The sequence below is a fragment of the Chelonoidis abingdonii genome, chromosome 5, assembly GCF_003597395.2.
Source record: "Chelonoidis abingdonii isolate Lonesome George chromosome 5, CheloAbing_2.0, whole genome shotgun sequence".
Classification (NCBI taxonomy): domain Eukaryota; kingdom Metazoa; phylum Chordata; order Testudines; family Testudinidae; genus Chelonoidis; species Chelonoidis abingdonii.
Genome location: NC_133773.1, coordinates 138,448,589 through 138,475,180, shown reverse-complemented (window position 1 = coordinate 138,475,180; position 26,592 = coordinate 138,448,589). Strand labels below are relative to the sequence as shown.

General features: G+C 44.4%; 1 protein-coding gene across 1 annotated transcript in view; it reads left to right on the top strand.

Annotated features, from left to right (window-relative positions):
* The window catches only part of SMOX (spermine oxidase), a 44,831-nt gene extending 20,803 nt beyond the window's left edge, over window positions 1–24,028 (top strand). The window contains exons 3-6 of the mRNA XM_032766177.2: window positions 8,995–9,168; window positions 11,164–11,863; window positions 21,172–21,332; window positions 23,584–24,028. Coding sequence (XP_032622068.1) covers window positions 8,995–9,168; window positions 11,164–11,863; window positions 21,172–21,332; window positions 23,584–23,721 — 1,173 coding nt within the window. The 3' untranslated portion in view covers window positions 23,722–24,028. The remainder of the gene's footprint in view (window positions 1–8,994; window positions 9,169–11,163; window positions 11,864–21,171; window positions 21,333–23,583) is intronic.
* Window positions 24,029–26,592: the final 2,564 nt, after the last annotated feature.

Below are 26,592 nucleotides of genomic sequence, written 5' to 3'. Positions count from 1 at the left end.
GCTGGTCACCTCTTCCCCATACTGTGCTGCCCAGTGCAGCAGTCTAGGAGCTGACCTTGTTTATGAAGACAGAGGCAAAAAAATCATTGAGTACATTAGCTTTTTCCACATCCTCTGTCACTAGGTTGCCTCCTCATTCAGTAAGGGGCCCACACTTTCCTTGACTTTCTTCTTGTTGCTAACATACCTGAAGAGACCCTTCTTGTTGTCCTTAACATCTCTTGCTAGCTGCAGCTCCAAGTGTGATTTGTCGTTCCTGATTTCACTCCTGCATGCCTGAGCAATATTTTTATACTCCTTCCTGATCATCTTGTAAGTTTCCTTTTTGTGTTTAAGATCAGCAAGGATTTCACTGTTAAGCCAAGCTGGTCACCTGTCATATTTACTATTCTTTCTACACATCAGGATGGTTTGTTCCTGCACCTCAATATTCTTTAAAATACAGCCAGCTCTCCTGGACTCCTTCCCCCTTATGTTATTCTCCCAGGGGATCCTGCCCATCAGTTCCCAAGGGAGTCAAAGTCTGCTTTTCTGAAGTCCAGGGTCCGTATTCTGCTGCTCTCCTTTCTTCCTTGTGTCAGGATCCGAACTCGACCATCTCATGGTCACTGTCTCCCAGGTTCCCATCCACTTTTGCTTCCCCTACTAATTCTTCCCAGTTTGTAAGCAGTAAGTCTGCCCTTCTGTTTCTAGTCTGAAATAACCCAGATTTGCTGATTTGGGGCATGCAACAGGACTCATTTGTTTTTCCCATCCTCAGAGAAGAGTTTGGCCAGTTCTTCACTCTGCCTTGTTTGCTGGTGTGTTACCGTTTGTATTTAGAGCTGCCCCTTGGTGGAAGGAGTTAGATGACATTAATATTTGACTTTGGGGTTTTTGCTAATTGGCCTGGTGCTGTCAGATCCTGCGTACATGTGCTTTCTAAATGGAAAGAAAATCAGTAGAATCTTGTACACGGTGCACTACATCTTGCCAAGCTCTTAGAAATAAACCTTGTTTGGAGTCTCTTGAGTATGTTTTGATAGCTATGTTGTAGGAAAAAAATAAATGTAGGTGTTTTTCTATGTCTCATATTTCAAAAGTGCCATTTCCCAGTAACTTTAAATGGAGTCTTGTACCCTCATTGATGATATAGTTTTTTTTCAGGTTTTTTTCTCAAGAGACAGACTCAAAGTATCTCCAAATGGATGAATACAGTTCTGTCTCCCCTTTATTAGAAATCCTCATTAAGCGCACAGTCTTGGTTTGACCTTTGTATGGTCACTTACAACAGGTTTTGCTCTGTGTGTGTGTGTGTATATATATATATATATATATATAAAGGGTACACTTTCGTTTTTTGTTTGTGTGTATATGTGTGCATACACATTCTTTCCATCGTTAGAAGCATAAATATCCCTTTCCACAAGTAGATTTAGGAAGTGTGTTCAATCCTAAACTCAGTCAATAGTTGATACATTATTAAGAGATACTTCATTGTAAGATTCTCTTGGCATTTCCAATCTCACTTCTTTGCATGTTGCTGCTGAATGAACTGCCATTTACAAAATCTTTTAGCAGTGCAGGGCCGTGACTGGGGCTCCTTGGTGCTACCATAATAAATACAGATGATGATATTTTCCTGTTGTCTGACCAGTTGGATCGCATACTTAGGGGGAAAAAAAACTCATTTAGTGTTTTCCCCACTGAGGGAGAAATGTGTTTCTCTTCTTTCCTCTGGTGCCCAGTGAATACTACAATGGACAATGAAAACATGCCTATGGCTAATTTAGTCTCTGGGCCAAGTGGTAACTGGATTTTAATACAGCTTTGCTTGTCTTGTGAATGTGTTATCTGCTTATAGTCTGCAATCAGCTTATGAAAGCTGAGCTGCATTATGCTGAGGCAAGGTCTGCGGCAGCTTTTAGTGGTACTTATTGGAAGTGATTAGATCTCAGAAATCTGTGCCATAGTGTAGGCCCATGAACTGCCGAGTGTTGAAATTCCACAATACTTCTGATGTGGGGGTCGGGGAGAGAGACCATTCCCGCCCCTCCACTGAGAGAGACTCCCAACCTCTCTTGTTTTGAAATCCCTGTGCTTTGGGACAGCTCTGTGCCTCAGTCAGTACCCCAGGGCCCTTCTCTTTTCCTGTTTTCTCCTAGTTTCCTTATTCTCTTCTGTGTGTCTTCCCTTGTCGTCATTTCTTTTTCTATGTTTTGGTTTTTTCTGGTACTGCTCCTTAATTTTTTTTTCCTCTCTCACCCTAGTTCACTTCCTATCTCTTTTCTCTGTTCATGTTTATTAAATAAAACTTCAAAGCAACCCCTGCAAATTACAGTCACAACAGGGGTGCAGTACACAGAGGTAAAAAGGGAACATCAACTCCCTCCCCCTAACTTTTTGTCCTGAGAACTAAAAGGTCAATTTGATACCATAGTCCCCAATACCGACTGCCATTTTGCCAAACTCATCTGTTTTTTCTCAGACGTTTTTAGCAGCTGAATGACTGCACAAATAGCTCGAAGTACAGTTTCAGGTGAGTCATCCTGTGCTTGGAAACAGCCAAACAGCAACTACTGCATTAACAACTGTGAGAGTCTCAAGGAAAATACATGGCAAATGTCTGTCCTTCCTTATCCAAGTAGATGCTGAATCCCCTGGCGCCTGAAATAGACAACTGGCTTTTGGAGTTACGACTGGCCACGTGACGGCAGACCTCTGAGTTTTGAGGCCAACAAATCCTTTCTCTCCCTCTGCAACCACTGTCTTGTGTTTTGTCTCTCACGCTGCCCACTGACAGTCAGGTCTTTGTAGTGCACCGAGGGACTGGGATAGAACACGGGGACCAGCTGTGGTGTGTGGGAGAAAGCATGTGGCCTCTAGTGGCCCCTGCAGCTTCTTATTACAAGCCACAGGGATGGACGTGCCAGGATCCTCCTACCTCTCTTCTGGCTGGGAATTGCAGCTATATGGAAGGTGCGGGGGGCAATCAGTTTAAACCATTTTCCATAATTACTCCTCAACGCTGGTATGTTGAAATCATGAATATACAGTTCTGTCAGGGAGATCAGTAGTTTTAATCCAAATACCTTCTATAGGAAAAACTGTCCAACCAGAGATCTTGTTTCTCTGCTTCCCTGTGGTGCTAGATAAATGAGAAGGTAGCACAGATTCTAGACAAACAAGTTATTCCTGGGATTGGTTGTACTTCTGTGATTTATCTTTAAGGGCTTTCCTGCCTGTCTTTGTTCTGGTACGTTTTCCATTTGATATGAAGTACCATGAATCACAGTTGAGCGGTTCTTGGAATCATGCAGACAAAAGGCTTGATTATTCCAGATGGGCACAAGCGGTTGGTGGTGATGGTTGTGTTTTAATAATCGCTTCCTCTTCACCAACAGTAACAATGACACAATTTGTTGGATCATCTTGTTATATGAAACACCTTCTCCAAAAAAATAGAATTCTAACTGGATATCTTTGGATGAGATTACAAGGTTGGTCGATAAAGGTGATAGTGCTGAAGTAATGTACTCAGATTCCTGTAATGCATTTGTCTTGGTACTGCATGACATTTTGATTAAAAAATTAGAAAGTTATAAAATTGACATGGAACACATTAAAAGGATTAAAAGCTGGCTAATTGATAGGTCTCAAAATGTAACTATAAATGGGGAATCATCGTCAAACGGGTGTATTTCTAGGTGGGTCCTGCAGAGATCAGTTCTTGGCCCTACGCTATTTAACATTTTTATCAGTGACCTGGAAGAAAACAAAGTCATTACTGAGAGAGGTAAATTTTGGGATTGGTAAATAATGAAGAGCACGGGTCATTATTGTAGAGCATCTTGATTGCTTGGTAAGCTGGGCTCAAGCATCTAGGAACAAAGAGTGTGGGCCATATTTACAGGATGGGGGATTTTATCTGGGGAAACTGTGACTCTGACAGAGATTTGGAGGTTGTGCTGGATAATCATCTGAACAGTGAAATATAGTGGCCAAAAGGGCCGATGCAGCTCTTGGATGCATAAATGGGAATTTGGAGTAGGAGTAGAGAAGTTATTTTACTTCTGTATTTGGCACTGGTGTGACCAGTCCTGGAATCCTGTGTCCAGTTCTGGTGCCCACAATTCAAGAAGGATGTTGATACATTGGAGAGGGCTCAGAGAAGAGCCATGAGAATGATTAGGGGAATTAGAAAACCTGCCTTATAGTGGGAGGCAGAAGGAGCTCAATCTATTTAGATTAACAACAACAAAAAAAAGGTTAAGGGGTGACTTGATTACAAACATGGGAAGAAATATTTAAGAATGGGCTTTTCAGTCTAGCAGAGAAAAGTGTAACACAATCCAATGGCTAGAAGTTGAAGCTAGAGAAATTCAGATTGTAAATAAATTGTAAATTTTTAACAGTGAGGGCAATTAACCATTGGAACAATTTACCAAGGGTTGTGGAGGATTCCCCATCACTAGCAATTTTAAAATCAAGATTGGATGTGTTTCTAAAAGCTATGCGTTAGGAATTATTTTGGGAGGAGTTCTGTGTTATTCAGTTAGCTAGAGTGGATGATCACAACGGTCCCTTCTGTCCTTGGAGTCTCTGAATGTGTGAAATGGTGGAAGATTCAGCCAGTGGAGCAATATTAACTGGGAACTCTTGGGTGCTTCATGACCGTATATTAGTGGTCACTAGTGTACAGGGTGGCCACTCACACATTCCCAGAATACCAGACTCATAGACTCATAGACTCATAGGTCAGAAGGGACCAATATGATCATCTAGTCTGACCTCCTGCACAAGGCAGGCCACAAAACCCTACCCATACACATTTATAACAACCCCTAACCCATGACTGAGTTATTGAAATCCTCAAAATTGTGATTTGAAGACCTCAAGCTGCAGAGAATCCACCAGCAAGCGACCCATGCCCCACGCTGCAGAGGAAGGCGAAAAACCTCCAGGGCCTCTGCCAATCCGCCCTGGAGGAAAATTCCTTCCCGACCCCAAATATGGCGATCAGCTAAACCCTGAGCATGTGGGCAAGACTCACCAGCCAGCACCCAAGAAAGAATTCTCTGCAGTAACTCAGTTCCCATCCCATCCAACATCCCCTCACAGACCATTGAGCAGACTTATCTGCCGATAATCCAAGATCAATTGCCCAAATTAAACTATCCCATCATAACATCCCCTCCATATACTTATCAAGCTTAGTCTTAAAGCCAGATAAGTCTTTTGCCCCCACTACTTCCCTCGGAAGGCTGTTCCAGAACTTCACTCCCCTAATGGTTAGAAACCTTCGTCTAATTTCAAGTCTAAACTTCCTAATATCCAGTTTGTACCCATTCGTCCTTGTGCCTACATTAGTACTAAACTTAAATAATTCCTCTCCCTCCCTAACGTTAATCCCCCTGATATATTTATATAGAGCAAGCATATCCCCCCGGAGCCTTCTTTTGGCCAGGCTAAACAAGCCAAGCTCTTTGAGTCTCCTTTCATAAGGCAGATTTTCCATTCCTCGGATCATCCTAGTAGCCCGTCTCTGAACCTGTTCCAGTTTGAATTCATCCTTCTTAAACATGGGACACCAGAACTGCACACAATATTCCAGGTGGGGTCTCACCAGCGCCGTATATAACGGCACTAACACCTCCTTCTCCTTGCTGGAAATACCTCGCCTGATGCATCCTAAAACCGCATTTGCTTTTTTAACAGCCGTATCACATTGGCGGCTCATAGTCATCCAGCTATCAACCAATACCCCAAGGTCCTTCTCCTCCTCCGTCGCTTCCAACTGATGCGTCCCCAACGTATATCTAAAATTCTTATTATTAATCCCTAAGTGCATGACCTTGCACTTTTCACTATTATATTTCATCCTATTACTATTACTCCAGTTTACAAGGTGGTCCAGATCTTCCTGAATAGTATCCCGGTCCTTCTCCGTGTTAGCAATACCCCCCAGCTTCGTGTCATCCGCAAACTTTATTAACACATTCCCGCTCTTTGTGCCAAGGTCAGTAATAAATAGGTTAAATAAGATCGGTCCCAAAACCGATCCTTGAGGGACTCCGCTAGTAACCTCCTTCCAGCCTGACAGTTCACCCTTGAGTACGACCCGCTGGAGTCTCCCCTTTAACCAGTTCCTTATCCACCTTACAACTTTCACATTCATCCCCATCTTTTCCAATTTAACTAACAGTTCCCCATGCGGAACCGTGTCAAACGCCTTACTGAAATCGAGGTAAATTAGATCTACCGCATTTCCTTTGTCTAAGTAATCCGTCACCTTCTCAAAGAAGGAGATCAGGTTGGTTTGGCACGATCTACCTTTAGTAAATCCATGTTGCAATTCGTCCCAATTACCATTGACCTCAATGTCCTTAACTACTTTCTCCCTTAAAATTTTTTCCAAGACCTTACACACTACAGACGTCAAGCTAACAGGCCTATAATTACCCGGATCACTTTTATTCCCTTTCTTAAAAATAGGAACTACGTTAGCAATTCTCCAGTCGTACGGTACAACCCCCGAGTTTACCGATTGCTTAAAAATTCTCGCTAACGGGCTCGCAATTTCACGCGCCAGTTCCTTTAATATCCTCGGATGGAGATTGTCCGGGCCCTCCGATTTTGTCCCATTAAGCTGTTCAAGTTTGGCCTCTACCTCAGATGCGGTAATATCCACCTCCATATCCACATTCCCGTTTATCATCCCTCCATCATCCCTAAACTCCTCACTAGTCTTATTAAAGACCGAGGCAAAGTACTTATTTAGATATTGGGCCATGCCTAGGTTATCCTTAACCTCCGTTCCATCCTCAGTGTATAGTGGCCCCACTTCTTCTTTCTTTGTTTTCTTCTTATTTATGTGGCTTCTGGGAATGGGAAAGGGGCCACCCCTGCTGGCATGTGCATGCAAGGTCATGCTGCTTGGGGGACCTCATTTTGAGGAGCGTGCTGCCCCAGTCATGCAGAGGAGGGGCAGTGTGCTCTTTAGAATGGTGTCCTCCATTTGATACCAGACAAAACCATGTGCAGTTTTGTCTCAGTACTGGATGGGGGACAAACCACCCAAAAAGGGGGACTGTGGTTTAAAATCAGATGAGTGGCATCCTTACTTGTGAATCATTCACACTTGTATATATTGATTTCAACATAGGAGCCCCTGTTCCAGAATATTGGACGCCTGGATAAATAATTTAAGAATACAGTCTGTTAGAATTGGGGGATATGTATTGGTCAGCCTATGGATTCCATTTTTGTTTTGTGAATGTCATGTTGTATTTCAGCCACCGTTTTGAATGTAACCTATAGCGTGGCTTTGAATGTTCATTTGTAGCAGGAACTTGACACCATAGAGGACAGGCTGCATCTAGGAAGCTGGGACAGCGTAATTAAAGGCCATCAACACTGAATGGCTTATACCCCAATGGAACAATGGGTTTTCTATGAGCAATGCCATTGATTTTGGACAACTGTCTGCCTAGAAACTTGGCGAAGAGTGGGTGTTGGAACCTGGAATTCCCTAGCAGGGGCAAGAAAGGTGTCAGAGGCTGTCTTTAAAGCTGGAATGCTCTGTATGCAAAGGAAGCCATTCTCCAGCCAGAAGCAAGGATAGTCAGGACAAGGAAGGTCAGGCTGCCTGGCCTAAAGAACTGAGCCCAAGGCCAGGACTCTCAAGGGTCGTGAGGACATTGAGGGGAATTGTATTTATGGAGTTTATGGAAAATGATAGATTTGTAATTCTTTGTGTTTTTTAAGAGTAAAGTATGCATGTGTGCATCAGACCTTCCTTTACGAGGTGGACTCTGCAGAGAACGTGGGGGGTCCGGAGGACCGTGGCGCTGGTTCCAGTGTCTAGGCTGTTGAACTGTGGGATCCCCGTGCCTAAGGAGGGTGTCACACATGGGGTCTACACCTGAGAGCATGCCTGAGAGACCCATAGCTAGGTACAGTGGCCAGTCACTGTCCAGACCCAGGGGGCTTAGAAGTGTGTGGGATTGAGTTGATGGATCCACTCACAGCAGACTGGTATCTGTCCAAAGCATGTGACAGGGCCAGGCTGTGACAGTCTGAGAAACATAAAATCAGAAATAGCAAACCCAGTCACTCGTCCTACAAAAGAAGCCAATTCCCCAAACCAAACATTCTCCATCTCTATTCTCACCCTAACAAAAATCCAAACTTCAACCATGCCTGTGCAGAAGTAGTGTTTGGGTATAGGTGCTCTCTGGTCTGCCACCGTTAAAGGGCATCTGGGCCACAGACTAGCAATACTAGTATTGTGGCTTGAATAGCAATATTTAGCCACTTGAGGGTGCCATGATTGCACAAGAAGCTCTGTCCCTTCCTCCAGTGGAAGATAATGGTGAAATGCCCATATTTTGGGAAGACTGACAGACATAGTGTGTTCCTAAATAGCTACCAGAGAACATTTGATGCAGGTCAGAGCTCTTCCAATTTGTCTTTGACCCTCTGATTTTCTATCCTCTGCTGAGTGGCAGAGCTGTGGATAGAATCATAGACTATCAGGGTTGGAAGGGACCTCAGCAGGCCATCTAGTCCAACCCCTGCTCAAAGCAGGACCAGTTCCTAACTAAATCATCCCAGCCAGGGCTTTGTCAAATCGGGTCTTAGAAGCCTCTAAGGAAGGAGATTCCACCACCTCCCTAGGTAACCCATTCCAGTGCTTCACCACTCTCCTAGTGAAAAAGTTTTTCCTAATATCCAACCTAAACCTCCCCCACTGCAACTTGAGACCATTACTCCTTGTACTCTTGGTACATCTGGTGAAGGGCAACATGTGATCAAACAAATTCCTAACACCCTCTGACAACTTTTAGTCTTGTGCCTCCAGCTATGGAATTTGTTCCCCCACACAGTGGGGTGACTTGAGTTTATCGATCCTGCGTGAAGAGGAGTGTGCACACTGCCCAGGGCTTGGATTCTGCACACTCGAGCTACTTGCTGTGAGTGATTCTCTCCCTCTTTCTGTCCTGTCTCCGGCAGGTCTATAACCTGACTCAGGAGTTCTTTCAACGTGGTAAACCAGTCAATGCTGAGAGCCAGAATAGTGTGGGTGTCTTCACACGGGATGTGGTGCGCAAACGCATCAAAGCCGATCCAGATGACTCGGAGACCACCAGGAGGCTAAAACTAGCCATGATCCAGCAATATCTAAAGGTATGTTTAAAAAGGCAGTTCAATCACGGGACATTAGAAACCTCGCTAAGAGTTATGTCCTATCACTAGGGAATTACTTAGATTGGTCATCTTTGCAGCTGGGATATTTCTGGTTCATATATTAAATTTTCCTCATGAGCTGGACATCTCCACAATGGGCTGGCAAGTTAGGAGATGTCTTATCAGTTCAGTTAAATTCTTCTGTGTGGTGTTATAACATTCAATCCTCTATCCTGCCACTTACCAGCCAAAGACAGCATACTGCCAGCTCCATTTAGGAATGGTACCTTTTTGCCCCATACCATGGACCATGTGCTGCAGGCAAAGGGTCATTTATCCCCTTTTGCCTTTCTCCAGAGCTTGGAAACTAGGAAAATTAACTCTGATAATACAAAGCTTTTGGGGCAATCCCTGCAAAGTAAATCATAGAATCATAGACTATCAGGGTTGGAAGGGACCTCAGGAGGTCATCTAGTCCAACCCCCTGCTCAAAGCAGGACCAATCCCCAACTAAATCATCTCAGCCAGCATTCCCCCCCCACCAAAATCCCAAAGCATCTTAGCATTCATTTGAAAGGGCAGAGAGAATCAAATCAAAGGTAAACTGTGTTCATTAAAAGCAGCGAAGAGTCCTGTGGCACTTTATAGACTAACAGAAGTTTTGGAGCATGAGTTTTCGTGGGTGAATGCATCTGACGAAGTGGGTATTCACTCACGAAAGCTCATGCTCCAATATATCCGTTAGTTTATAAGGTGCCACAGGACTCTTTGCTGCTTTTACAGTTCCAGACTAACACGGCTGCCGCACAGATACTTGTGTTCATTAGTACCTCCATGCTACTTGCCAAGTAGATCCTGCCTTCTCTGTATCTTATCTTGAGGATGGGACTTGTGCAGCACCAAGCAGTCAGCACAGAATAAATGTTAATCATAACTGGGCAGTTTGTGCTTTGAAATTGTCATGTGAATGAAAGGCTTATGAAGGAAGGCATGGGAGCCATACGCACAACACTCTGGCGCAGTAGGTAAGTATATGTATCCACTATGGAAAACTGAGGCAAAGAGAGACCTGAGGTCACACACGGAGTCTGACAGCTGCTGTGACACTCTTCCCTCTGAGTCATTATTGAATCAGTAAAAACCACTCGTCATCATTAAAGAACCCAGGGGCCTTTCTGGTAAGAAAATGGGCTTTAACTCTGATGTCTTGGCCAAATTCTAATCTGGATAGTTGCATTTTGCCTCCCCAAGATTCCTTCTGTAATTTTGGTGCTGAATCATTGTAATAACTTGCTTTTATTTATTTAGAGTTGATAAAGCTTTTCCACCATAGCCAGAACAACTTATACAACTACCACCGATGCTCTAGCCTCAGACTGTAGATTGTCCTATAACCAGGGAAAGGAGAAGAGCAGGGACTTTAAAGTCCACCAGGGACCTCTCAGCTGCAGATCATTAGCTAGTTGAATGTTAATGTTCATGGTGTGCTGAGATCTGCCTCCGAAGGGGTGGCTTTGAAACTCTTTTGTTCTTCTAATGTCTCTGTATAGAATGTGAATCTCTGTCAATGTTGACTAGTGAAAAAGGTGTTTAAATAAGCATGGCATCAGCCTCAGTTTGAGCAGTACCTCAGCTGATCCGTGTTCAGCACTTCACCCCTTCTTTAGCAGAAAAGTTCAGTGGGATTTGTACGTGATCAAAAGTGGCCAGGGCCTTGGTCCAACATCATGCGGAAGGGGCATCAGAGTACTATAGCAGAACACACTCAATTGGTCTTTAGAGAGAGCGAGTTGGTTAGCAGTATAACAAGTGATCTGTTTTGTCTAGCTCTTTGGCTCTCATGTGCTATATTGGTAAATGTCAGTGTGGCCTAGTGCAAGGGACTGGGACTTCTGGGTTCTATTTCTGTCTCTGCTGTTAACTTGCACTATTCTGTCTGTACCATGGTGAGGTGGGTAGCTCTTTGGAAACTTGGTTTTGTGTTGCTTTCGCTAGGTCGAGAGCTGTGAGAGCAGCTCCCATAGCATGGACGAGGTCTCGCTCAGTGAATTCGGGGAATGGACTGAAATCCCTGGGGCCCATCATGTCATTCCTTGTGGCTTTATCAAGATTGTGGAGATCCTGGCCCATTCCATTCCAGAGTCGATCATCCAACTCTGCAAGCCAGTCAAGTGCATCCACTGGAACCAATCGGTCAGCAAGGAGATTGAGCGTGTGGCAGACCACAACAGCGACAGCCCTGAGGAGGACCAGGGCTACCATGTCTTAGTGGAGTGTGAGGACTGTGAGTTCATCCTTGCCGACCACGTCATCGTGACCGTATCGCTGGGGGTCCTGAAGAAGTACCATGAGAGCCTGTTCCACCCTGGCCTGCCTGAGGAGAAAGTGATGGCCATTCAGAAACTGGGCATTAGCACCACTGACAAAATCTTCCTGGAGTTTGAAGAGCCCTTCTGGAGTCCTGAATGCAACAGCATCCAGTTCGTCTGGGAGGATGAGGCGGAGAGTGAGAGTTTGACTTATCCTGAGGAGTTGTGGTACAAGAAGATCTGCAGCTTTGATGTCCTCTACCCACCGGAGCGGTATGGCTATGTGCTGAGTGGCTGGATCTGCGGGGAGGAGGCTTTAATCATGGAGAAGTATGACGATGAAACTGTGGCAGAAACGTGCACTGAGATGCTGCGTAAATTTACAGGTCAGCAATGCTCTCGTTCCTTTTGTTGGTGGAGAAGAAAGGGGGGACCGAGAGGAAGGAAATGCAGTGAAGTAGTCAATAGCTCCTTGGCCTTTTGTTCCTTTTGAAAGGATGTGCAAATGCTTTAGAAGCACCTGCTGCAGAGATGCACTCTATGTATTTATCTAAGTGCCACTGCTCTAAAGACTTGAGTGTGTTTTGAGACTCATTTATATAGAGATTATGATGAAGGACTGGAGCACACTACATCAAATGGTGGGTTGAGTGCAGTCAGACTCCAAATGCTTTTTTTAAAAAAATCTCCAATATCATTTTATCAGCTTTAACAGTTACAGAAACGCATTGACAGTCAGGATTCCCAGGGCCAGATCCTCAGCTGGTGTAAATCAGCATAGCTCCATTAAAGACAATGGAGTTACACCATTTGAGACCAGCTGAGAGTCTGATATTTGGATTCTGTCTCTGACTCCCACTCCCTGCACGTGTAAGTCACATAGGACTAAATTTTCAAAAATGAGCCACTCCGGGCTTCACTTTTTCAGAGGCTCTGTCACACTTCTGTTCAATATTAGCTGCCAGTAGCTTACAGCAGTGAAAATCAGGGAGCATCCAAAAATGAAGGCACCCCAAATTAGTGACTTTTAAAAGTTCAGGCTGTAACAAGTCTGTTTGTCAGTTCTGCATTACCTGTCTACCTTAGCTGAGGGAAGGGATATATTTGTGAGGTGTAGCTCATTCATGCTGAAAAGCTCGGTGAGATCCTCAGAGGAAAGGTGCTGTATAAACATGCAAATCATCCCTGAGACAGTGTGTTTCTAGTGGGGATGCCCAGGGATTAGTTCTTGGCCTGACGCTATTTAACGTTTTTATCAGTGACCTGGAAGAAAACCTAAAATCAACACTGATAAAGTTTGCAGACAGCACAAAAATTCGGGGACTGGTAAATAATGAAGAGCTCAGCTAATCGTTATATATAGCGATGTGGATTGCTTGGTAAACTGGGCCAAGCCAAACAATATGTATTTTAATACAGTTACATGTAAACATATGCATCTAGGAATAAAGAATGCAGGCCATACTTTCCCATACAATCCCCCATGGGGGATTCTATTCCAGGAAGCAGTGACTCTGAAAAAGATTCGGGGACCATGGTGAATAATCAGCTGAACTTGGACTCCCTGGGTGATGCTATGGTCTAAAGGGCTAATGTGATCCTGGGATGTATAAAAAGGGGAATCTCGAGTAGAGAGGTTATTTTACCTCTGTATTTGGCACTAATGCGACCACTGCTGGAATACTGTGTCCAGTTCTCATGTCCACAATTCAGCAATAATGTTGATAAATTGGAGAGGTTTCAGAGAAGAGCCATGCAAAAGATTTAAGGATTAGAAAACCTGCCTTACAGTGATAGACTCGGAGCTCAACCTGTTTAGGTTAACAAAGAGAAGGTTAAGGGATGTCTTGATTACAGTCTATGAGTACCTACATGGGGGAAAATATTTGGTAATAGACTCCTCAGTCTAGCAAACAAAGGTATAATATGATCCTGTGACTAGAAGATGAAGATGGGCAACTTCAGAGGGGAAATGAGGCGTCAGTTTTTAACAGTGAGGGTAATTAATCACTGGAACAATTTACCAAGGGTTGTGGTGGATTCTCCATCATTGGCAATTTTTAAATCAAGATTGGATGTTTTTCTAAAAGCTCTGCTCTAGAAATTTTCTATGGCATTGCTGTAGAAGAGGTCAGACTAGATTATCACAGTGGTTCCTTCTAGTCTTGGAATCTATGAAAAATACTTTGCAGAAATGCAGAACAGAGCATTGTACAGTCTTGGTCCAAGGATTTTCGGGTTAAGGGACTACTCCATACTGAATTATAATTTTTTTTAAAAAGAGGTGCTATCAAAGATGAGAAATCCTTCTATGCTTCCAGAAGCTTCTCTCTTATTATTAACATATTTGTATCCACACATCCATCCCATGCTATCCAAACCAATCAGGGTTTACAGCTTAGCTGAAGGAAGATGACAAGTTAGCAAAGTTCTCTTACCTGTCTGTTGGCTATGAACCATATTCAGATCTTCAGCAATGTTAGCTGGATCAGCTATGCTGATGGTACTTTCTGATTAGTTGCTTGCATTCAAGAGGCAAATAACTTCCTGTGTATGTAGCCTCACTTGCACATGTAGACGCAGAGTCTAAACTCCTGGGGTAGAGACCAGGGGTGAAATCCTGGCCTTATGGAAGTCCATGGCAAAACTCCTCTTGACTTCATTCAGACTAGGATTTCACTCCACGTCTCCTCTTTAGTTTTGTATATCATGGAGTACCTTCTCACCATTCACATAATAGACTTTTTAGCAGAAAAGGACAGCTGTTACTCTTTTTTCTTTTTAAATCACTGGCTACAGACCTTCTCCAACACTTCAGGTGAAGACATTCAGAATGTATTTAACAATACAGATTTTGGCTTGCAATTTGACTGATGGTCAGGATTTATTATTCCTCAAGATAAATATTGGCCTAGACTTCCTCTGTCAATACCTATCCCTCCAGTCATTGAGCTTCAGCTCCAGTGCCCATTGAAGTCAATAGGAATTGAATTGGGACCTAAATCTTGATACCCACTCCAATGTAAATCAATAACTGTTAACTCTAATAATAAGTGGGACTTGTTAGTGACCATAACAGGACAGAAGTTAACTGATGACTTAGTTGCTTTATTTTGCAAGTACTGTAGCACGTTCTCTTGGCCAGTGATTTGTTGCTGGTTGAGCCACCAGGATACATCAGAGCCATTTCTGGCAATAGATTAAATTCCTGTGGCAACTTTAACTTGAAGAGAAATCTATGACCTTTTGCTCAGCAGTCTGAAAGTTCACATAGCAAGAAACATTTCTCACCATGCACAGTATTAAAAACGGTTATGTGTGGTAGTGGAAAATACTGTGCCGTTAAATAGGGATTTAAAGCTACATTGCCTCCCTGAATCGGAGTGTTATAGAATCATAGACTATTAGGGTTGGAAGAGACCTCGGGGGGTCATCTAGTCCAACCCCCTGCTCAAAGTAGGACCAACACCAACTATCATCACCACTTCCTCCTTCTCCTCTTTGACTCCATCTGCAGCCAGAACTGCCTTAAGCACAAGCAAGACAAAGGTCCTGCTTGGGGCCCAGTGAAGTCTGAGCAACTCATTATTTATTTCCCACCTCCATCTGTTTAGGGGGAAAATACTTACAGGGCTCAATTTTCCATTCTTGGGACCTTTGAATTGCAAGGTTAATCCAGCCTGAACTCCACTCCACTGCACTCCACTTTTCTCCTCTTTTTCCCATCTCAGCCTCCACTGAGATTATAAACAAGAGTGCAGTGGTACCTTCAAAACATCCATATAAATTGAATCGAAATCACTGTTCTTACTAATTACAGCAGGTCAGCTCCAACCTTCCATAAAGACAAGAAAAGGCTCTTTTCTTAACATCAAGTTGTCTTAGTGCTCCATGATGATGCTTTCCAAATCTTATAAATAATCTTGATTGCCATTGTTCCTCCTATTTAAAAATGTTGGGCTTCTTTTTCTAAATTATTTTATTCGGTGGGAACTAAATTCTTTAGCCTTCCTCCTCTCCTACTTTGAACCTACCCTCTTACAAGTAAAGTTAGTTACCGAACTCTCTCTCTCTCCTCCCCCATCACTTTTCTTTTCAGGGGGAAATAGTTTGAAATTGGAGCTTCTGTATCCGCTATGGTTGCTGTTCCGTATGATCCAACACCTGCGCAGTGTCCATCAGGTTCTCATCCATCTCAGCTGTAAACCATCTTCGTGCTGTGTAGTGACCTAATCCTGGGTCAGAATCTCTAGTTACATTTCCTGGGTATCTAACTCAAATCTCCGTAGCCAAACTGATCTGTTCTCTCTCTCAGGCACTCATCACTGCAGGGAAAAGAGGGTTCTTGGAGCATATCCATTATGCCTTGTGTCCAGTTCCACCGGTGAAATGCTCATGGTTTGATTCATTCCCCACAAGGAAGTCTTTTTATCTGCGGGAAAGTTTTTTCACAGTGCCCATAGCTATTCCTCCAAACCTCCCTGCGATAACGAGGCATTTTTTTCATTTGTGTTTGCTGGGTGAATTTTGGTGCTCCAAACCCATATTTGGATAGCTAACTAAGAAGCCTGAGCTCCCTCAGCCACTATTAAAGCTCACCCTTTTCACAGTCAAACCACTTATTCAGGTGCTTCAGACACCCAAGTCTGGAGATTTGGATCTTAACTGCTCTGTGTCTGTTTAAAATGACTGCACCCCTCTGCACTACTTCCCTGCCTCACAAGAGAATTGAGACACATAATCAATGTTTTGAGATGCTCAGAAGAAAATGCTCTATAAGTCCAAATAATTATTACTATTGCAGGGAATAGCAGTACTTGTGACCTAACTCAGAACTTGACACCAGCAATCTAGAAATAACCATAACCCTCTGCTCCATCAGGCCCCACCAGTAATGCTGTTGATTTTTATACCTCTGGGTAGCTTTCACACGGAGGTCGGCATTGAGGGACAGGGCAGAGCTATCTCATGCTCCTTTATAAACAGAATACAGGAGTCCCTAGGACTCCCCTCTTCAGCTGTACATTTAAGTTACAGGGTCTGGTCCAGTGCCCATTGAAGTCAGTAGGAGTTTTCCTATTGTTGGGTCAGAGCCATGTTCTATTATTTTAGGCTCAGCATAATTTTATTCTCGGTATGTTTCTTGGAGGAGAAGGAGAGAAGACTATCTGCCTCTGGAACCTTAAATTTCACATGTAAATTAGAGTAGTGGATTATCTGTATTTGCTGTGAAAGCCCTCTAGGCTTTTGCTGGTCTGACAACCATTGACAATTCCAGTAATTCACAACGGGGTAACTGAAAAATGTAGCATCCTCTAAATCTGATTAAAACAGGGTGTCTCTAGCTCATGGCCTAGTTTGACTGCTGTATTTGGGGTGGGAGGCAGCTCAAGCCAGGCCAATAGGGATGCATGTGTGGTTGGGGGGGTGGGGAGAGACATGTTCTCTCTCTCCCTCTCGCCCCACTTTCGCTGCCTCTCGCCCCCCTTCTGGAGTGGTGGGCACTGCAACAGCTGCGCGCTACCTGGGCTGTCTTAGCAGAGGAGCTCTGGATGGTGATGCTGTCTGCTGTGCTGACCTGAGCAGGGGAGCCGCGACCACTCTGGCACCAGGTGCCAACGTTGGACTTGATGCTGCCATTTTCTGGTGACTCCCGGTGTTGCTGCGGCCGCCTTCCTGCCGGGGCTGCTGCTGCTGCTGAGGGGACATGGCATGCCGGGCTCCTGTTTCCCGCTGCACTGCACAGAGGCACGCAGCAGCGTGGGGCCCCCCCAGGACTACCAAACACCCAGTACCCTGGGCTGCTGGGGGACGAGCAACGTCCCCTCCCGCCCCCCCAACTATGCCCATGCTCTAGACAGTCTGAGGCCTTCTACCCATTACTGTGTTGAGAATTTGGATTTCTGAGAGCCTGTGGCCAAGGCACTCACTCAGCCATGCAGCGTTTTCCTAATGCTGACACATGCTGTATTAAATCTGCAACCTCCCTGTGAAATGTGCTTTGTTCTTTCTGCATCATACATGCTCCAGCTTTTAGACTTCCACATTTTCACAGTGTTTGCAAGTGCAAAGTCTAAAATAACGTTCAGCTGTGCTCATGCTTTTCTATTTAACTTTTGGTTAAAGGTTTTGAACATTACTGGACTTCCTGCAATAATGTACAACCTGCATGGAGTTCCAAAAGATATTCAAAGCTACAGCTGAAAAGCTTGACCCTTCCGTCTTCAGGAACACTTGGATCCTGATCTGTATTTTGTAGGTGGCTCCTAACTCTACAATGGACCAAACAAAGGGCTTGATATAAAGCCCATTGATATGAATGAGGCTTTCCGTAGACTAAAGTGATCCCTAAGTCCCCAGATCAGAACACCACCCAGCTTTCTGAGGAAGGTAGCTTTCTAGGAGGAACTGATCCAAAGGAAGTAAATCAGCTCTGCCTACTCACTCTTAAGCAAGCTACAAGGCTGACTGACTGACTCTGCAAAACACACAGGCAAAACTCTCCTCGATTTCAGTGGGAGTTACTTACTTACGTGCATGCACACACATTCATCTCTCGCCAGGCCCTAAAACTATGATACCCTGGTTTGTGTATTGTAAATCCACATAGCCTTGCCTCAGAAGTAGTAGTATGAAAACAGAATAAAGAGAGGCTGGTTTGGGTTCCATGGATTCCCCCTCCATAGATTCAGAAATATGAACCCTGGTGATGTAATAATGGGTACACTCTGTGACGCTTCCCAGGAGTACTCGGGGTTGGGATTCACCTCTCTACCACCTGCCCTAAGCATGAGGGAGCCTTGTATGTACTTGCCCGGGGTCAGCGCCCGGCCACTGCCAGCCACAGGCAGCATGAGCACTCTCAGCCTGCCCAGGCTCTGTCATCCCTTTGCAAGTTAGTGATACATACAGCCAGTCCTTGAGTCCTCTGAGCATCCGCTGGAGTATCCAGCCCCTGATCCACTGAGCGCTCACAGAATTCACAGATCCACTACTCCCAAGGGAACAGTATGTACTGGCCTATCAGTGTCACCTCAGGATCACTGCTCCGCTTAACACACAGCACTTAGATACGTTTATAGTGCGAACAGCAATATGTTCATTTGACAAGGAACAGTGATTGGAGAAGAAGCAAGTAGGATTAATGGAAATAAATGATTAGAAATAAAATCAAATCATAACACACATTCTAGAGCTTAATCTCATAACTAGCACGTTGTCCTCCTCACCCAAAGTCCTTCTCACAATGGTTTTCAACTAGATGGCTGAGCACCTGCCTTTTGTAAGCCCAAGCCCACTGGCAGCTTGTCTCCCCAGATGGAGGATGCCAGGGTATCTCTCTGTGCACACCTCCATGTAACAGACAAGTCCTTTGCTTTTCACCTGTAAATGGATTTCTCTCCCTGATGTTCACTTCTTCCAATTAATTTCTTCTGAAGTTCCGCAATCTCCTCATTAGCATATGACTCAGTATTCAAACAGACTCCTGTTGTAAAACACGCAATGCGCAATGGTCAGCCAAGCATTTAAGAACATAATTTGCAGTATATATACGGGTCTCCTTACGTAGTATCCACTCATACATTTTGCAAAGATTAGGATGACCAGTGTGACACAGGCTTTCAGTAGAGACCTGAAGTGATACTCTTCAGTGGAGTGGTATGTAAATACCACATCCAGGATATACTCTAACCCTTCTGCATCCCTCTGCCAGAAGTCCTAGGGTCATATGCTTCTGCGTTAATGATAGCCAAAGCATTTGCACAACCATCATCTCTCTATTTGAATAGCGTATCTGTGATCCTTTCTTAGCGGTTTCCACATCCACGTCAATGCATTTATTTGATCTGTGGACAAACAGAAGCAGCCCGACTATCCAATTATCTATAAAAAAAGTTATGAGAGTATCCTGTTAGATGAGTTTCTTGACAGATTTTCAGCTGAGTTTTGCTTCCCTACAAAGCTGAGGTAGCATTTCTAATTGGCTTTCTTCCCCTACAAGGGAGCACTGCAACATTGTGGCTTGTAGAGTTTGTCTTGCGTATTCCTATTTCCCCTCAAATGGAGCCTCCCTCTATCAGTCTGCCATGACTGGCCTGGTGGAAGTTAAAGACACCATAGGATTTCTGTTGCAAAGTTGAGGGATAGTCTGTTTCTTGGCCAGCATTCCCCACCCCCCCACAATTTCTCACCCCAAATGTAACAGGTTTCTAATACTTAAGGTGGTGTGAATGCTACAGTCAAGTGCATAATGGATACTGCTGTTTACCTACACCTCCACTGTACTGCAAAGAGGAGGATGGTCTGGGCACAAGCCCAGGGCTGAGAGTAAGGAGGTCTCAGATCTGCATCTGGCTCTGCCACAGATACTTTGGGTTGACCACGGGAAGTCAGTTTATCTCTCTGTGTTTCAGTTTCCGGTTAGTGATATGGGAATGATGCTGCTTCAGTCGCAGAAGGACTGAAGCTTTACTCATGAGGGTGGACTTTTGGAGATCTTCAAAAAGGAAACACAAAGTTGTTTTTTACACAAGTATCCGAGTCACTGCTTTGCTAAGCCCACTGATTTTATACAACTGCCGTTCAGGCTAGAGATACCCCAAACTCTCTTCCTTTCACAAATTCAGTAGCTCCCTGGCTTCTGTAATGTGTTTGCATGCTCCTTAACAGCCTCTGAATTATCTCTCTTTAATCTCTGTCCCTGCTTTTGTATGATTCTCAATTTAAAATTCAGTACTCGTAAGGGCAACGTCATGTTCCCAGCGTTATCAACTTTTTGTTATTGTTCTGTTATGTATTGACGCCTGCACCTAAAGACCTCTGGGCACCTTGACAATATAAAATGAGAACATGCACCCTTTACAATGTGAAGGCAACAAAGGCTCATTTCTAACCACCTCCTCTTATTTGGATTGGCACTATACAATACATTGTGTGGCTTTTGTGTAAGTGCTTTGGAATGTGCTCTGTAAGAAGACTTTAGAGTACAACAGTATTTGCATTGTGTTATGGCGCTTGCCATATGTTCTCTTGGGCTTATGCTCAACCTTTTCAAAATAAAATGTGACAGCAATTTCCTTGACAAATCTGATATCTTAAAATGTGGCTTCCTATTTCTGCACAGCTCAGACATTTATCAGGCTTTTCATTTCAAACCCAAGTCGTTGCCTGGAACCATTGCTGGTCCTGCTCCTAATTTTCCTGGAAGAACATATTATTAATTCCTTTGTTTTATCCTTGAAATTTTACTAAAACCTACAAATGGCTGCGTACATGTTCCTTGACTGTGCGGGTTCAAGAATAAAGGTCTTGCTTATTTGTCCGTATTCATACTTTAGTCCCAGTGGTCATCAGTTCAACAGTACTACTATGCCACAATGTATGCTTCTGTGGAGGAACTTTCTGTTGTACATCCACCTAATATTCTTACAGCATTGTAAGCATACAAGGGGTGAGCTGTAACCAGAGGACTAACCAACCCCTGTCCTCAAGAGAACCATTTTAGGCTTGTTACATATGGTTGTCACGCTGACTATGGTTAGGCACCTAGAGTTGTATTTTAAAAATGTGAAGAAATAACTAGCTGCATGGGCAGGTTGCAGAGCTCCCCGGTGGTTGCCTCCCATGCCTTTGGCACATCAATGTTGCAGCCGCTTTTCTCTGGACTGTGTTTTCTCCTTTGGTTTTGACCCAGGGAATCCAAACATTCCGAAACCTCGCCGCATCCTGCGGTCCTCCTGGGGCAGCAATCCCAACTTCCGAGGATCCTATTCTTACACCCAGGTTGGGTCTAGCGGGGCTGACGTGGAGAAACTTGCTAAGCCACTGCCTTATACGGAAAGCTCCAAGACGGTTGTAAGTATTGAACACTAGGATGGAGAGAGAGATGGTTTGGCTATGATTTTATTAAGGGCACTTGCTATTTTCCAGCTCGCTGGGTTCCATGGTTTGTAGCCTACTTTCGATACGATATTTATACTGATCTGTGCGGGCCTCTATTCTCCTCTCCTTGCAGTTCTTTGTTTCTTATACCTACTGGAAATCTGCCCTCAAATATTTTAAACCTGTTCTTGGGATGATTTTATTCAGAGAGGTTTTGCCTCCCTGCTTCACCTGCCTGTTCTTTTTACTACTGCTTTTGGGGGTGGCATTGGGCCATTGAACACACAGAGGCACCTTCGGACATTTGCTCCCCATCAGCCGGGGCAGGCACCTGTAAAAAAGAATCTCAGGTTGGTCATGACTGGCTGATGCGTTTTTAAACACTACTTTCTCTGTCTATGCTAGGCGCAAAGTCCTGTTTGAAATGATGGGTGTTAAATAGCGATCGTTTACTTATTTTAAACACAACCCTTTTTTCATATTGTTCCTGGGAAGCAGTGACTCTGAAAAAGGGGGTCATTTGGGGGTCATGATCGATGTGCTCCCCAGTGTGATGCTGTGGCCAAAAGAGCTAATGTGATCCTGGGATGCATAAACAGGAGAATCCTGGGGAGGAGCAGAGGGGTTATTTTACCTCTGTATTTGGTTCAGGGCGAACGGTGCTGGAATCCTGTGTCCAGTTCTGGTGCCCACAATTCAAGAAGGATGTTGATAAATTGGAGAGAGTTCAGGAAAAAAGCCACAAGAATGATTAAAGGATTAGAACAAAATCATGCCTTATAGTGAGAGGCTCAAAGAACTCAATCTGTTTAACTTAACAAAGATAAGGTTAAGGGGTGACTTCATTACAGTCTGCAAGTATCTACATGGAGAGCAAATATTAATAATAATAAAGGGCACTTCTGTCTAATAGAGAAAACGTAACGTGATCCTAAGGCTGGAAATCGAAGCTAGATAAATTCAGACTGGAAGTAAGGGGTACATTTCTAATACTGAGGGTAATTAACCATTGGAGACCGGTAATTTTTAAATGAGGAGAGGATGTTTGTCTGAAAGCTCTGCTCTAGGGATTATTTTGGGGAAGTTCCATGGCCTTTGTATACAGGAGGTCGGACTAGATGATCACAGTGGTCACATCCGGCCTTAGAATCTGTGCATCTCTGAGTGAGTGTTAAACATGGCCCCAGCAGTGACTTATCCTGAGGGCTAATTCAGAGCAATGTATTGAGAACCCCTTCTGTGGCCGTGCTAGTACATTAGAGATCCTGCCCCTTGTCGTGAAGCTCATGCGTTGGGAGTTCAAGTCTGTGTGATAAAATGTTCTTCTCAGGCAGTCCCAGTTCTTTGAATGTGGTGCTAAGAAGACATGTGAGGTGTCCGCAATGTCCGTGCAATTTCCCAGGCTACTTGTTTTGTCTCAGGATCTAGACCCCCTTCCTAGAGAGATGACGACTTGTCAAACTGCCTTCTGTGATCCTGTCTCTTCTTTTGGCTATACACTTTTTGTATAATTATGAGGGGCAGAGGGGCCTATTAAAAAGGGAAGATGAGATTTTGAATAATTTAAATTCTGTGAACATCTCTACTTCCTGTGGAATTCACCGCTTTGAAGCCCGTGTAGCCTTTTCCCCTTTCATACCTCTTACGTGTGTGGGAATTTAATTAATAAAATCTCTAGATGAACCAGAGCTTTTTCATATGCGATCCCCTTAACAGGCACATAGATACTGTGGTGAGAGATGCTATAAAATCGAGAGAGATGCCACTGTTCTCTAAGTCCAGGAATCTAGTGGCTTTGGGATATATCTTGTCATACTGGGAAAAATTAAACTTAACCCTCAAAAAGAATACAGTGAACATGGCTCGTGTGGGATGAAAGAAGCAGAAACTGAATCCGCAGAGAAGGGAAAGCTTTCAAACCTCGTCTAGGGTAGATGTGCTGCAGTCGGATAAAAAATGATTTGCACCAGGACAGCTGCATTGGTGTATCCATGCCCTCAGAGGATGGTACTATGCAGTCACGCTAGCCAGTAAATATTTGCTACTCACAACTGCATGTTCTGCATGTAGCTGTGGCACATCCCTTTGGAAATTTTGCCTGATGCCCACAAGAATTTGGGTGTTAATTTTGAGAGTGTAGAAGGGCAATTGAATGTTTGACTCTTTCTCGGAGCTATAATGGTGGAAGCCTGTAACTTCCACTGACTTTTTTTCTTATCTCCAGCCTATGCAGGTGATGTTTTCAGGAGAGGCCACTCATAGGAAGTATTATTCCACTACCCATGGTGCTTTGCTTTCTGGCCAGAGAGAGGCTGCTCACCTCATTGAAATGTACCAAGACCTCTTACAATGCAGGAACTGAAAGGCTTAATGTTTGAGAAGAACCACTAACTCGTGATACCTTTTACAGTTGTGTGTAGGTTTTTTTAAATTAATAGTAGAACAATTTTTATCTTTTTATATAAAAAAGCCCTAACTGTTTAAAAACATAGTCACCTGTAGCTTATTTCCTTTACTGTATTGTTAACAGGGGAGGGTGCTCTTTCTGTATGGTAAACTTCGTGTGTGTGTGTGTTTGTGTGTGTGTGTCATTTTAATTGCACTTTCAGTGCCTCTTCATTTTTTTTTTCTGTATTGTAAGTGCCTTCTCTTCTAAAATAAATGTTGTAATAAAATATCTGAGTGGTGTGGTACATCCTGTGCACTTGTTTTGGAGCTTCTGCTCAATACTTTATTTTTCTCTTTCCAAAAAGTTTATGGATTTCTGTTCCCTGCCATGGGATTTTGAATAGGAGGGGTCTTTTCTCTTAAGGTATGTCTTCACTGCAGAGTTAACTTGGGTGATTGGCATGGCTTAGCCTAGCCCAGTTGTGAGCAGTCACACTGCAAAACCCTGTCCAAGTTATTGTGTCTTCATTGGTGTTGCACTCCCATTGGACTTCTAGGGGCATATCTCATGGGGTTTTGTGCTGCCATAAGTTGAGCTGCTCTATGATTTTTCCCAGTGAATTGTGGGAGAACTTGTCTGTCCTTCTGGGCACATGGGGGGAATTGTGGGAAGGTGCTTGAGTGATTTAGCCTGTATCAGTGTTTCTCAAGCTGGGGCCGCCGCTTGTGTAGGGAAAGCCCCTGGCGGGCCGGGCCGGTTTGTTTACCTGCCCCGTCTGCAGGTCCGGCCGATCGCGGCTCCCACTGGCCGCGGTTCACTGCTCCAGGCCAATGGGAGCTGCTGGAAGCGGCGCAGGCCGAGGGACTTACTGGCCACTGCTTCCAGCATCCCCCATTGGCCTGCAGCGGTGAACCACAGCCAGTGGGAGCCACGATCGGCCGGACCTGTGGACCGGGCAGTTAAACAAACTGGCCTGGCCCACCAGGGGCTTTCCTTACACAAGCGGCGACCCCAGTTTGAGAACCACTGGCCCGTATTCACAGGGCAAAGTGGTCAGGTTATCAGCCTGAGTGAAAGCTGCATTAGCCTATATCTGCAGCTAGCTTGGGTTTAAAGCACCACCAAACTCAAATGAGAGCGTTTTGCATGTGGATCGGAGCAGGGTCAGGGGAACACCCGTGTAAGAGCCCAAGCTAACTCTGCAGTGAAGACAGATACTTAATTCTGTTTGTTTGGTGGCAGTGCCCCAGATACGCTTTCCAAACAGAAGACGACAAGGGACCAAAGTCATCTGAAGTCTGAGACTACCACTCACAATAGTAAAGGCCATGCCTGGCAGCAGTTGTTTGCAGGATTGTGGATGGCTGGGTCCAATCATGTTATAACAAAACCAGGTATTTTTAAAAGTATTCTGAATGCTCCAAATACACTGATAGACATGGACCTGAGCTAGATCCCCAGCATCTTAACCATGAGGAGGCCCGATCCAAGCTTTGCAGCTCAGGTCTGTCTGTGCACATTTGAGACGGCATATCCTCAGAGTGGTGGGGACCAGCTTCCCTCCTCGGCCTGTTCCATCTCTAATTCCCTTGGCTCTTTGAGAAGGAATATTCGGCTCATACGCTGTAGGCGGTACCCATATAAGAATACAGAGCGTGGGCGCTGTTTGAGGCGGATGCTTACCGCACACTCAGGTTGGGGCTAACTGTGTTTTAAACACCTTTAGGTTGCCACCTAGCTTACTCTTGTAGTATATGTGGGGGTAGGAGGATTTTGTTTTTTGCATGTCTCGGTGATCCCTTTGGGAGGCCAGCTATCTGTAACAGGCCTAGGTTCTGGGGCAATTGGATAAAACAATGGCCTGGCACCTTCCCCCACCTTTGTTTTATTGAAAGCTCAGATTCCATTATGCCTCGGACTTGAGAGCCTGGCACTGATTTAACAATCCAACTCCACGTTCTGTGAGGAGCCTAAACATCACGCAAAAGATTAGAGAATCTCTCTGTCAAGGTTTGTTTATGGTGTACTCTGTCTCCTTCCTTTTGCATGTCTGACCCTGGTGTCCGGCACTGACTGGGGTAATACACTTTTATCAGGGGAGCATCCCAAGGCAATGATACCAGCAGTAGTAATCCAGCACAGCTCAGCCCTAGCCAGTTGGCTTATTTGAAAAATGGTTAAAACTGAAGTTAGATTAAATTTCTAGCCCACAGTACAAAGCCTTGAAAATGTAATTGAAGAGGGAGAGAGCTTGAAAACTGATACAAGCATCTATTGCACCATGGGCCTCTCAAAACGTCAAGGACAGCTGAGCTAGAACTTCAATTTTCCAGCACCAAAAGGACAGATCCTTCTCACTTGAGCTAATGGAGAAGCTCGTAAGAACCTAAAAAAGGCCATACTGGGTCAGATCAATGGTCCATCTAGCCCAGTAGCTTGTCTTCCAACAGTGGCCAATGCCAGATGCTTCAGAGGGAATGAATTTGAGGGGAGAGATGGCTCAGTGGTTTGAGTATTGGCCTGCCAAAGCCAGGGTTGTGAGTTCAATCCTTGAAGGGGCCAGTTGGGGATTAGTCCTGCTTTGAGCAGGGGGTTGGACTAGATGATCTCCTGAGGTCCCTTCCAACCCTAATAATCTATGAACAGAACAGGGTAATTTGAGTGATCCAGCCCTGGCTTCTGGCAGTCAGAGGTTCTGGGAGCATCTGCTGATGGACCTATCCTCCATGAGCTTATCTAATTCTTTTTTGAACACAGTTATACTTTTGGCCTTCACAACATCCCCTGCAAATGAATGCCACTGGCTGACTGTGTGTTGTATGAAGAAGTACTTATGTTTGTTTT